The sequence below is a fragment of the Haliotis rufescens genome, unplaced genomic scaffold, assembly GCF_023055435.1.
Source record: "Haliotis rufescens isolate VD_foot unplaced genomic scaffold, xgHalRufe1.0.p SCAF_3, whole genome shotgun sequence".
In the NCBI taxonomy this organism is placed as follows: domain Eukaryota; kingdom Metazoa; phylum Mollusca; class Gastropoda; order Lepetellida; family Haliotidae; genus Haliotis; species Haliotis rufescens.
The window spans coordinates 2,389,626-2,403,937 of NW_025964001.1; the positions used below are offsets into that span (position 1 = coordinate 2,389,626).

The 14,312-nt window shown below is 38.6% G+C and overlaps 1 protein-coding gene across 2 annotated transcripts in view; it reads left to right on the plus strand.

The window, feature by feature from the left end:
• Positions 1 to 13,981, plus strand: part of LOC124148494 (homeobox protein SIX6-like) — a 35,343-nt gene extending 21,362 nt beyond the window's left edge. Inside the window, exon 2 of one of the 2 annotated variants that reach the window (XM_046519603.2) lies at positions 10,966 to 13,981. In XM_046519603.2, coding sequence (XP_046375559.2) covers positions 10,966 to 11,173 — 208 coding nt within the window. In that variant the 3' untranslated portion in view covers positions 11,174 to 13,981. The remainder of the gene's footprint in view (positions 1 to 10,965) is intronic. The other variant, XM_046519604.2, reaches the window with a different exon arrangement.
• The last annotated feature ends 331 nt before the right edge of the window (positions 13,982 to 14,312 follow it).

A 14,312-nucleotide genomic window follows, 5' to 3' on the forward strand; every position in this document is an offset into this window, starting at 1 on the left:
AGGGTGCTCGTGTTGCATGCCGGTCGTCCGCGTTGAAAACCACATTTCTGCACACACAAAATAGAATTGTTCCACCGATATCCCACCGCAACCACCGTAGCCTCTTCACATCCTTGTTACTTCTTCCTCTTCCCATTCCTTCATCACTCCGCCCAAAGACCAGGGCCCCGTTCCACAAAGCCATCTTAGCGCTAAGATAGTCGTAGCGCTAAGATCGCTTTGTGGAACGGGGCCCAGCCTCGATGGCTGCGTGTTTGACCGCCCGTCGTTGAACATGACACGAACAGAGAAAATGACCACAGGCCACTGCAACCATCTCCAGCATCAGTTCCTCCTGCGTTCGTCTTCTCTTCGTCTTCATCTATATCTTTTCTCCTTGTACTCAAGGGATCTTGTATTACATACGTAACGTTCAACATTACACGAATAACATCGTTGAAAACTATATATTGTCGACTTTCCAGAGCTATGATCTTCTATCATGTAGATAGCTCCTTTAAAACCACAATGCCTGGGATACTGAAACTGCGTGTTAATCCAAGTAGTAATGTCCTTTAAAGGAACTTCGATTCAGTCTCAATCAGACAAAAACAGATTCCATTTGGTGTAACAGGCAAAATGGTGGTGACAATTATACAAATGGATCACCGAGAATCAGTGATGACACTAGGTGGGTTTTTTTGCGAAAAGGGTAAGCATGTCCTGCTCTATCCGTGGCAACTCACACAATTTACAAAAAAGAAGCATTTGTTTGGCAATCCTTATTCCTTTTACGACATCTCTTGTTACGCTGGGGCTTATGGAGCTGTTGACCGGGTAATACTGCTCCACAAAATGTGTTTGTGTCATTTAACATTACTTAAGAATACATGACGTGGAAAAACCTATTTATGTGTTGGTCATATATTTACGTCTCCTCCACATACGACCAACCTAGCCTGTAGAACACCAGTCACCGTGGCCGGCAACGTGGAGTGACGTTAACGGGAAGGGTTAAACTAGCCATCTTCGCCAACCAAGAGAACATAACAGGCATGGCAAGTCTGTAAAACTAACTAAATTCTCAATCACTGGATTTTACCTGGTCCAGACTCGATTATTAACAGACCGCCGTTATTTAGCTGGCACATTCCCGAGTGCGGAGATAAACAATAAACAAACAAACAAAAACAAACTAATTCAAATGAATGCAGTAATGCACAGTCTGTACAAGACTGTCTATAAACTGTAACAAACATATTAGTCCGAAGACAAACTCGCCTGCGATGATAATGTTCCACTTAAACTGCGCCACTTCCTCTGTACATCCGGGTGACAATATGTACTCGCACACAGGAAGCCTTCCACTTATACGACGCTTGGTGTCCATTATGTCACTTTTGAAATGTGACCCAGATGCAACAATGTACTGTATATCAACAGTCAACAGTTAAACTTGTAGCTCGTCTTTCACGTGTATTTCACCAGACACTGGACTTGTACCAGACCCTTGTTTCAAATTGCAATATTCGCATCTGGTAACATATGTTTTTAGTGCAGGACATTTTAATCAGACTCGATTAATTAAAGTGTTGATGAAATGTTATTTCTGTAATAAATCTTTAAGTAGGCTTTGTGTACATTAATGACTTCAAAATTAGTTTTTGCTCAAAATTAACTCTTAATGAAACTGTATGTTTTATTTCTAAAAGTTGTACTTTAGAATAAAGAAAATAAAAAACTCGTTTTCTAAAATATATAAACTGCGATCACCATTATCATGTAGGAGGTTACATAGCAGTAAGTTAGAATATATGGAGGTAGCTCCCACAAAGATCTAATGGCAAACTGTACATAGTTAATAGTCAATCAGTCAATTTATTTCAGTACTTTTATGCCACATGCCTTTGTGTGCAACTGTTATGATACAGGCGGAATTGCAGTTAATCGTATATTTCTTTCGAAATGTGCACAGTACAAATATTTGGCTAGATTTGTAATGATATTACAGTTTAATACAGGTAGCAGTAGTACAGTTTGCTCTAATTCAAATTTGTTACTGGGTCATGGCACGATACTTTTAATATTGAGCGTACAATCATGATCAGTACGCGAGGCAATGGTGGAGCCAGGATGCGTGTTTTCGTGCCGTGGCACGCTTTCAATTCGTGACATCAGCGTGGAGTGGCCACTTGTCAGTATACACAGATATTTTAAAAAATCGAAGGTAGTTATTTCATGGGGGTTCATATTACATTTTGTTATATTTAAAAGGGGTCCGGGGTTGAATCCCCTTTATTACCACCACCACAACACCCCACTCCAGGATCCACCACTGTGAGTGTTTGCACAGACACACAGATTTCAAGTTACATAATTTAGCTTTCAATTTGAGTTAGAAACACTGAATGGGGGAATTTAACCATCAGTCGATTAGACACACATTTGATGAAAAAATAAATATTGTAGAATCTCAAATTCAAATATGTTTAATTGAGAAATGAAAAGATATAATGACCGATTTTTTCTAGTTTCCTATTAGTTATGTCTGAAATAACAATCAGCCACGATCGAGAGATCATTTATGGAGAATTGTTGTAGCCAGACATAGAATGTACGGTATTCCTCGTTCAAAACCGTGGTTAAGACAATGTTAACTTCCTAGTTGATATAACCGATGGACTTGGTGTAAACGAAAGCGACAAAACCCTTTCCGTATTCATAAGAAACCTCTGTAAAAAACAGAGTCGATTGTACGACTCGACTGTATCATGAGCATGTGTTTATGAATCACTATCAATAGTAATGATACCAGGTGTTCGCGAAAAGGTGAGCGTTGTCCTGCCCCACCGGGGGCACCGTCACCCGTTCAACAGTGTTGAACGTGCAGTGTTTCGCTAACCTGTTGTAGAGTTGCTTCTGTGCCGGGTTAAAAGTCATGCACAATGTCCATGTTGGCAGTATTCAATCTGCAGAGTTCATAGTTTCAACCCAGGATGAAGGTAGTGGTTCAAAGTACTGCAATGCATTGTTAAGTTTCAGGGAACAAGGTTGTTGAAAGTCATTGCATATCGGACTGAACAATGCATGTGGTTTGCTAGGGACCATGGAGGCTGTTTTGATTTACATATGTCAGCCTTCTTTGTGATTTCTTTTGAAATCCGGCCGTTCATTTTTATGGTTTAAATAGTAACATAACTTGCTTTGTCATTAATATGCTCCAAACATAATATTAATAATAAAGTGCACAATGCATGTGGTTTGCTAATGACCATTGAGGCTGTTTTGTTTTATATATGTTAGCATTTTTTGTGATTTCTTTTGAAATACGGCCGTTCATTTTTATGGTTTAAAAAGTAACATAACTTGCTTTGTTATTAATATGCTTCAAAACATAATATCAATAATAAAAAAAACTCTTTATCCTGTTTCTTCATTCTAATATTGCCCGATAAGGTAACTCGTTTAAGTGTTATATCCGCATTTATTAAATTATAAATATTCACATCCAAACACCGCGAGGAGTTGTAACTGCTGGGTCGCTGGAGTTGCCTTCTGACGTCAACGCTCATGTCTAGTGTGAGAAATAAATCCTTTGTATTTTAATTACCTAAAGTGTCCCAGGGATGCCTAACTGACGCCCACGTTCGTGAAGACATTCTCAAACGGCCGCCACAACACTTGTTCGATATCAAGGCGTTTGTGTGAATGAGGGTTGTGCTATATTAAGCTCAGGATATGAAACATACGGAAGTCGGATGTAGTTCTAGAAGTGTCGCGCGTCTCAGTGACGACCCTACAATTGTCTTTTCCTCTCCCCTCAACACCACGGCGTGCCTGGCCACTACATCGTTGCTGTGACGTCCACGACTGCAACCACTTAAAGGGACAACTTCAGCATCTTTTACCATATTAACATTGCAACCAATAAGTAACAATGCCTATAGTCTCCTAATCTGATTAAGTTTTCAATAGGAAAATGTCAACGTAGGTGCAAATTGGTTTCATCCCGATCGTCTTTATATATGTACTCCAGACATCGTGCAAATTACTTTCAAGATTTGTGAGTAAATTAACTTCAGGAAATAGTGATCATATATTTTGTTTCTACCTCGGAATCGACATTTGATAGCAGTGATGATCATCACCATCAGGTGATATCAACTTATTTAATGACACACCTTACACCCAAGGACTTGAAGGTATATTATTTATCACATACTAACAAAGATATTAGACAGTTGAACATGACACCTCAGTCAAGCAAGCAACGCTGTTCCCATGAATATTGTAAAAACAATCAATACCCACCATTAAATAGCGTGCGACCGACAGGTACAACCAGGGCTAACTCCACTGACCCTCTATATAGCTAATGGTCTATTGTGTTCGGTCAGGATGCATGTAAGGGACTGGACATTCATCCACACCTCCAACAAAGAAGTAGTCATTTCAGCTTTGCTATTATCAATATTTATGAAACCCTCTCCGTACTCTCTTTTCCCGTCCATTAAAACTTTGCACTGCTAAGATACTCGAATTAGTCTTCAAAATATGTTTCTTCGAAGGAGTGCTTCATTTATAAATTGTAAAACCGAAATTTATATATTTTGTTTTAGTGTGTGTGTGTGTGTGTGTGGGGGGGGGGGGGGGGGGGGGGGGGGGGATTAAAAAAAATTCAAAACTAATTCATACGTTGTTATAGTTAATTCTATTATAAATGTATTCGGTTGATTTGTTTTACATGAAGATAGAGTTAGGGTTTTCGTTTTTGTCTCATAAACGAGCTTGTCACAATCAGTAGTCATTTAAAGCCATACAGTCCTCTGCATCCCTTTTCTCATCAATTATTCACGATAGAGTTCTATATTCCAATCGCAATCTGTCCAATTAGTCGTGATTAGGGGCGGCATCGCATCAGACATATGTTAATACCAGGTGCGATGTTAGAGCCCTGAACGCGCGCCACGTCACCCGTGACGTCACTCGGTCGCGACAGATAACAACCATTTGCCATCTTATAGCATTAGGACTTTTTTGCAAACACATCTCTGAAAAGTGTAAATTTGAAATATGAGTTGTTATCAATTATTTAGGAAAGCTGATGAAGTAAGGTAAACATTAATTAATATTTGATTTCCTGAAATGAAATAAAATAATTTCATTGAATAAACATATGTAGAATATGACAAATAATAATTGTTGTAGTATTCTTGGTGATGTTGACCATGTCGTGCTGGCAACAGATGGCTGTCGTAGATGATGTCGTTATCATAGCATCGTTTGCTAATTTTTAATTGAAATGTTTATTTAATGTTATTTCTTTTAATATAAACCATCTTGGTTTTGCTCGTAACGCCACAAGTACTACATGTTCCCAAATTCTTTCACAAGAACACACGTCGTCCCTTAAAGGATAAACCTAGAAACCTATATCCCAATACATATTCTACTTACATATATATTTCTTAAATATTATATCCTTTTATCTTTCTAATATGATAATATCCATACAGACAGCTATGATAAATGAAAATATTTCATACAGTTAATTATTTACAAGATCAAGATATACCAAAATGTGTCCTTTATTTTCGTGAACAAGAATAAAGATGTTGATGTGTAAAGCTGCTTAATGAAAAGTTGAGCATGAAAAGTAATTTCAGTTGGACGCGGATGAATTATTACATTGTGTTTCAAATGATCGCTTCGCTGCATTCGGAAAAAGGGGACTATTTTTCTACCACATACCTTAATCGCCCCAGTGACAAATTTTAAGTGTTAAATCTTGGAACTACCTGGCAAGCTTTATTGTGGGGTAAGTGGAAGTCGACAGGGTCTTTGTGCGATGTCGCGACCACAGGCGGGATCATAAGCTAACCTAGCACCATTTCTTTCAAACTATATCCGATTCCAAATACATGGAAATATGATTGATTACATTTCAACTCCCAGGGGACGTTTTGTTCAAGTTTTAAAGAAAAGTGGATTTGTATGGACAAAGATGTATAGCTTTCGAACAAAAGTTTGTTTAAAAGTTATCGCCAAGAAAGTCTGCTAAAGTACCTGTCATTGTGGTGAATCGGTATATGCTGTGCTAGTCAACTTGTGAAGTTAATTATCCAAGAAAGGAACTGCTTCCTAGCTCGTTTAATTTTAATCCCATGACTTACTAAATCCAAGGTGATTGATAATGGTATGTTCTTCTAAAAAGACAAGGAAAGAACGGAAATGCTTTCAAATTAAAAAAACCTTATGCTTTATGACTGGTCACGTGAATGTTGAGACAGAGGACGCAGAACACCAATCATATACTCACAGATAAAAGCATGTATTTATAACCACATTAATAACGTTTATATTAAAAAATTATTAATTATATCATAATATTATTACATTTATAACCACGTTATTATATATATATATATATATATATATATATATATATATATATATATATATATTGATATATATATTGATATATTGATATATTCAAAAAGTAAAATATGTTTGAAATCAATCATTTACTTTGTATTAAAAAAATAACATGACCATATATAAAGATGTCTTCTTCGCAAATACAGAATCAAGTCTACAGAATAAAACATTTATTCATATGTTACGTCGTTTATAACAAATTTAAACATCTTCAGTCTTCAAGTACGAACGTAGATCAACATTGTTTCGAGTTACAGAGAAGCATCGCGCTATACCGTAGCATCTCTCTGTGGTATAACGTGGGCTTTAACAGGCAGGGTTGGCGGAAACGCTTCTTCTAGGTCAGTTTGTTTTGCTTGTAACGAAAAACAGAAAAGACGATTGTAGATAAGTGGGTAGAGGCACCGAGATTTATAGTAGGGGTCACATGTTGGATTCCGAGAGAGGGTGGGGCGGACACTTGCAGGAACTCGGGCTTGGCTTCTGTACTGTCTGGGTGATAACACGGAGTCTGGCAACAAGCCGCTGAACCAGTATCAAATGATACATTTATGTTCAAACAAGTATAAATATCATTAGTTGCATAATAATCGGAATTACGGGGATGATTAATATGTTTTCTCATTTTATTTCATTTTAAGTCAAAGTGTTTTTCCTTGCCAATGCATAAATTTGTATTTTTCATGTATGTTCATTTTGTCATCCATGTGTAGCTGTACATATTCTCGTGTGTTGTTCTACCTATAATGCATGTGCGGCTTTAAACAACAAACAAACCAAAAAACCTATAATGCATACCTTTGAATTTCACTAACTATTACCGTGAACATCACATTATTGAGGAATGCAGTGGACTAGCTCATACAAATATACATTTAAATCGAACATGTATTTTCAGAAATACACTTAATATACGTGTTTTTCTTTATCACACATTGTAAAAAAATGGTCATTGCAATACAAATTGTCATTTCGGCGCTGAGGTTATATTCTACCGCCAACCGAAAAATGTCTCTCGTCCGACATCCAGAGTTTGATCACAGCGCGTATCTACCTTCTGTTCACGTTTCTGAATAGCAAGTATATAAATGTCCGATTATCCAAGCAAAGGTAACCATAATCGTTTGTGTCCCCACTTGTAGTACAACACGCGTCCATTCCCTATCTGAGCACTGATATTGATGGGAGTCCGGTCTTTTGTACTGTCATGGTGGATTTGTCACTGTAGCTTTGTCCCGTCCATTCAATCTTATTTGCCAACATCATAATGGCGGCGCAGTAACAGGTTAAGTCATGAATGGAGTATTGTGATCAACGCTAACACCTAGGAACGCCACACACGCTGAAAATCTGAACATTTTTCATTATAACATCCCTCTGCATAAATCAAATTCAACAAAATATGAAGCATGCATATTGATGAAACAAGTTTAAAGGAGGTGGTTATCATAGGAGGAATAAATAATGTTTCCCTAAACGCCATGAATTGATGTAAACAGATCATAAGTTACATACATTTTTGCATTTTGTATTAAATCTCCTCTTTTTGTCATCTTCAGTTGCAAATAGTTTATTTCATTTGCTTTAATATTTATTATATATGTCACATTACATTTTATACGACTAATGCAATACAAAATGTTGTTGCAGAATAAAAAAAAATGATTGTATGATTTCAGATTACTGAAAGGGCCATGTCACAATGGTTAATGTTTTTCATCTTCAAGCACGGGTCAAAACAAATTACTTTGATCTTTATCAATGAAATCCCACGTGTGTTATGTCGTACATTCGACAGTTAATGATAAAAGTAGTAAATGCCGAAAAAGGATAAAAAATCAACGCCACTGGGCGATTTCATTGCCTTTTAATTGGAAATGTTTTAGCCACTGACAATGCCAATAACGAAACCTAGATGTACACTTTAGATGAAACACGGCAAAATTCAGCAAACCATGTCTGTTTTACACATGAAATCCCTTCTTTGAAAGCGCGGCGTTAACACTGGGGCGAGGAGAGATATGATCTACAATGATTAGAGCATAGGGAGGAACCGTGCTTATAATGGATATTACTCACACATGCTTCATCGACCTATTGTTCTGTCACGTTAACAAACGCAGTGTGATAATAAGCTGTATCCACGCCCTTATCTGTCAAAGCCATACTATAAATATCCTCGCCTTTCAACCACGACACGCTTTATCTTCCGGTAACAATTTGTGTTGTCTAACTACAATAATAATCAAAGTTAAAAGCATATTTATCCACTCGTGAAGCAAAACCTGTGTTACTCTTGCTAAAACGTTTACTTGCATCGTTGACCTTGGTCTGTCAGGACTTCATGGCTGTATTACCTACTGTCATCATTAATATATATTTCGAATATCATTAATGGACCGGGGTTTGGTTTGAATGCTAATCCTGGTCGACTTTGCTTTCAATAAGTTTAAATGACAACGGATTCGACAAGGTTAAGATGAGGAATTAGTTAAGGTTCGAGGTCATCCAAAATGAGATTCAACAAGCATCACTGGGTGGAGAATGGGTTACTTCTAGCAATATAGAAGCAGGGGGTATGTTGTCAGATTTAAACCCAGCAAGTGGGACTATCGATCAAGTAACCCTGACAAGCAAAGATTAATGCCCGCTTGAGACAGAAACAAAAACGCAATGCAATTGTCTCCAACAATCCAGTGCCATATTTCAGAAAACCATTCCCCGTTCCATGTGAAACAGTCAGTGATCCATGGTGTAGAAAAGATTGATCATAACGGGGACTATGCCAGGGTTTGTGCTGTGGTCTGCGGGGGACCTGTGATTGATGTATCGTGTCAGGACCAGCCAGCCGCGACGCAGACCTGTTTGTCCAGGAATCAGAGCCACTGATTTGTGATGTTGGTGATAGCCAGTTGTCTCAGGGACGATGTCGTGCACAACGGCCATACTCTCATGTCAGGTGCTCGTCGTTGGTCTCGCGAGAGTTGTCTGTCAGACTTAGTTAAACCGCCACTCGGCGTGGCTTGGATCAGTCTCGAAGCAGATTGTCGAGTGATTAATGACATGTCTCTTCAGTGCCAACGCGACATATTATTTTGATCGACTTTCCTCAGATCGAGACCTTCTTTCAATTTGGTGCTGTCTGTGTTTGGAGTTATGAATTATTAAGTACTTCAATATCATGAACTGTGATTAGAATTGAAATTTACACAATATCAACGTGAATAAACAGCGACTGCAGATTGAAGTAATTATGACCGCACATTTTCATTGTAATTTCTTTCTCTAACTTTGAAATAACAAGAGGATTCACGCAGCATAAGTTCCTCGTGGATGTTTTTGGTTTGGGAATCATCAGCTTGTCTTGTCTAGGTTACTATGAACTCCCAGCAGCGTATTCCTGTGATAATTTTGAAATCATACACAAACACGCTGTCGTTTGTCCAACGTGTGTTTCGACGTATGTGTGTCTCTCGCTCATACATACTAGAAGCAATAAGTTCAGATCAATAGATTAGGAATACAACGAAATTAATATGATTCACTGCAATTGCATAAAACAGAACGACATTTTGTTATTTTGCTATATTTAAGAGGAGAATTGTAACCTCCCGCATGTATTTGTATTATGTATTTATTTAACACCCACGTTACTGTAGTCCTTCTACATTCAACTGACATGTCGTCATATAACTGTGCCTTAAAAACAACTCTTGGTATCGTTACTATTTGATAGTGATTCATAAACACATGCTCGTGATATAGAAGGAATCGTACATTCGACTCGGCTTTATGCAGAGATTTCTATTGGACATTGAAAGGGTTTTGTACTTTAACTGTATAAAAAGCCAGAGACGAAAGAATGGGTAAAACATGTGACTATGGACATGTAGAAGTGAGTATCAAAGTTATGCTTGTTTGTGAGGCTTATGCAGATCTATGTCAAATTTACATACATTCCACCTATATACATTCCACCTTACAGAAGTATAATATGCTAGTGTTTGTTAATAACATCGAAATTGTTAACATCTGACTGACTGACTGATGGCGGTGGTGATGATGATGATGATGATGATGATGATGATGATGATAACTAAGACCTACACCAACATGGAGTGCGTGAAGTCTCCAAGATGTATCAACGAACATTCCGTACCTGTCTTCCTCCCGTGTTGGGGGGTGGGGGTGGGGTGGGGTGGGGGATGGGGTGGGGAGGGCGTTTGATGGCTTTAAGGACTTATTTCCTAGCTTTTGCCCAAGTAATTGGTGTTCCTTGGAAGAAAGGTGTTGACATTGCCATCACACGTTCTGCAAGGCGAACCTTCTGTGCCGTGCTTTGTTATCACGTAACAGTGCTATGTTTTACCTGAACATTTGTTTTTTGTGTATGTTCCCAGTATATGATGATGATGATGATGACGATGATGATGATGATGATGATGATGATGATGATGATGTCTTTCTTACTGACTGATGGTTGTGGTGGTTATCATGATAACTGTCTTTCTTTGTTCTTTTTGTTATATTTATACTGTTCTGTTTCAGCAGGGACCTGGTCGAGGAGAACATGAAACAGGCGATGCACCAGATGTGCAACATGAACCAGCCAATGATGACGCACGACTACGGCCACCGGGATTTCAATCTGTCCATGCCCTTGGTCAAGTCGGAGCCCATCCCACCCCACTACCTCTGTTCGCCACCCATGGACCACCACCATCACCACCTGCACCACTCCGTGCCCCCCGTTTGACAGTGGGCCAATCCGGGAATGGACTCGACCTGTTGGTAGCAGACGACATGCTGACGAGTTGTGGTATAACTGCCATGTTACCTGTGCTTGAGTCCAATCCTGGAGAGGGTGTGCTTCATCCCAGATCGGGAAAGGATGTGCTTTGGACCAGTCCTGGAAAGGATGTGAGCCCCATCGTTGTGGGAGGGTATTTTGCGCCATAATGAGCTGACTCGGTCTCCAGTATTTAATTCAGTTGATTCATCAGCTTTCTGACCTCTAGTTTGCTCTAGACAAAAACTGCTATGTAGGATTGTCCTTTGTAAACTGAGGACATCCGATATACGCCGTTGGTTTGAAACTAAGACCTACACCAACAATAGTGCGTGAAGTCTCCAAGATGTATCAACGAACATTCCGTACCTGTCTTCCTCCCGTGTTGGGGGTGACGTTTGATGGCTTTAAGGACTTATTTCCTAGCTTTTGTCCAAGTAATTGGTGTTCCTTGGAAGAAAGGTGTTGACATTGCCATCACACGTTCTGCAAGGCGAACCTTCTGTGCCGTGCTTTGTTATCACGTAACAGTGCTATGTTTTATCTGAACATTTGTTTTTTTGTATGTTCCCAGTATGCTGTGATGATGATGATGATGATGATGATGATGGGAGAGTCTTAAGAAACATGTATGCGAGAGTGAATGATGTCGACAACTAAAGCCCACTGCTCTTGGTACAACTAATTGAGTAGTTTCGGTGTGGATGAGAGGTACCATAGTGTACGGGGGTAAAAAATAATTCTGAATGAACGCAGTACCATACGTAAATTGTTGACCAATATGACCTGGACACTGCCACTAACAGGTCATCTCCACTGGGTATCACACTGTTTATCGAACTGTACATGCACAGCGTCAATGTTAACGTTTAAAATTTAGTATCATTAAATAGACTGTAGGTTCCATAATGTGTCTAGCCTTTCGCCTGAAGAAAGAAAGTAAGTAAAATATGAGATATATATTTCAGTAGTCTGGGATTAATGTAAAATTACATGACTGTGCTACTTGAAATAAGTTATTTATTTAAACAAACCCCCAGGCCTTCTGTTCACTTGTTTAAGGATTGTTTTTGTAACATCATAGGATTGAAAGACAGAAATACATACACATAAAGAAATGCGTGGAGAGTTTCAACAGTATTTTGGTAATTCGAATCAGGGGGAGCTTTTCCATTGAGTGACAAGTTAACAAGGATGTTCCCTTCTTTTAACGCTCTTCTTTGGGATTGTTTTTATCTTTCAATACAAAGATTCCAAAACAAAGATTGTCCTTAAGATTTTAATTCTATTTCATATTTTAAATAATTGTTAGGTGTAATCCCTGAACCAAGTAATTAGCAAAACATGTCCAAATGTTACCAAGTTTTATGACGGCGTTATGGCCACTCTCAGAGAAAGTATATGTACATTGTTCTGGTCAGTGGGAGCTACGTGTGGAGCTAGCGTACATCGTGTAATGTATATAATGTAAGACAATATACAGAGTTCTCGCTTTGTCATGATGTATACAGTGTGTCAACAATTGTTTAAAGATTATTCGAATTAATGTTCTGAATTTCCTATTACAAAGTAATTTATATTTTACAGCATGCTTTAACTTATGTCACATCTTTCTATGTCAGATGGATAATTCCTTAGAGACATTATTGCATCCTATGTTTTCTGGAATCAGAATAAAACGTGTTATGTTTCCTCACTACCGTGTAGTTGATAATTCCCATTTCGTGTTTTAAGTTTTACACCACATAATGCTGTTTCTCTGGGAAACTACCAAGCACGGGCGCTGTTGGTCCTTATGCCATACTCAACAGTGTTTCCGGAATCGAGATAGAGAGCTGCCGAAACATCGGGTCTGGAACCGTTCCACAAAGCAATGACTCTGCGATTATCGTAAGTCTGGAAGTTAAACATGAAAGTAGCTCAAAGACTGATGTGCAGAAGGGTTCTGAACCCAAATCGTTAATCCCTGATCCCCAAGTCAAGTACAGTAGTACTCAGATAGCAAAACGAGAGACGTACACATTTTTGCATCTGTTTTATTGTCAATATGTATCAATTTTTTTCTCTTAGTGTTAAACCTCTTGGTATTTTTAAAGGTTTAATGACGTCACTGCCCATTGCTGTAAGTGCACTTCTCGAGGCTCAAGTCTCTGATTATTGTCCTAATGTATTTTCACAAAAGTGCTAAATTGATTCTTTAATCTTCAGCAGCACGATGTGCCATGCCCTTAAGGTTTTTGATCTGTGTTGCTTATGATCCTGATTCCGTACCACAAAGCGTTGGCTGCAGCACATCGAATTTAAAACATATGAGTTACAGCAGTTACAGCAGATTTTCAGCAGCCATAGCTCTATTATCGCTCTGTGGAACGGACTCCAGGTGCTAACGACTCAGATACAAAGGTTACACACATGCGTCAATGCAGTAGACATTGTGGCCGCGACCTTCAGAGGGATTCTGGGATATCCCCGTCGATCTCAAAGTGTATATCTAAAGGTGTTTATATAATGTAAACGAGAAGTTCCTCTCAGACAATGGACGTATATCTAACAGAGTTAAGTGCCCTTACCTCCGAGTGTTGAGTCGCTGGGCGCTGACAAAGTTTAATCTATTTTTCCATTTTTTTTATGTTTGTTATATTCTTTATTTCTCGTAAAACATGAATATCGATTATGTGTGAGTGAGTAAGACGTTCATGGTTTCCACATGTTACCGTATATTCGTGTTCATTTTATATGTGCAATCATGTCCGAAAATAAACAAATGATAAAACAGCTCTTGGTATTCGTTATATTGTTATGCTATGCTATATTGATACACAGTTATTGTACACGATTTGACATCACATATTGCACATACTATACCTTTCGGGAATCGAACCTGGCTTCCCGGCGAGACAAGCAAACGTTTTAACCACTGGGCTACCCGACGGCCCTAGGTTGAGCAATGTTATATGTCTAGTCAACGCCATCAATAAGTCATGGTTCCGCAACAAGTCATGGCCCTTGGTGTCTACATTTCACTTTTGAGGTACAATCGGGCATGCACCTGTGACAAGAATGATGTCCGATGCAAGTCCCTATTTTGACTTTCACCATACGTTCC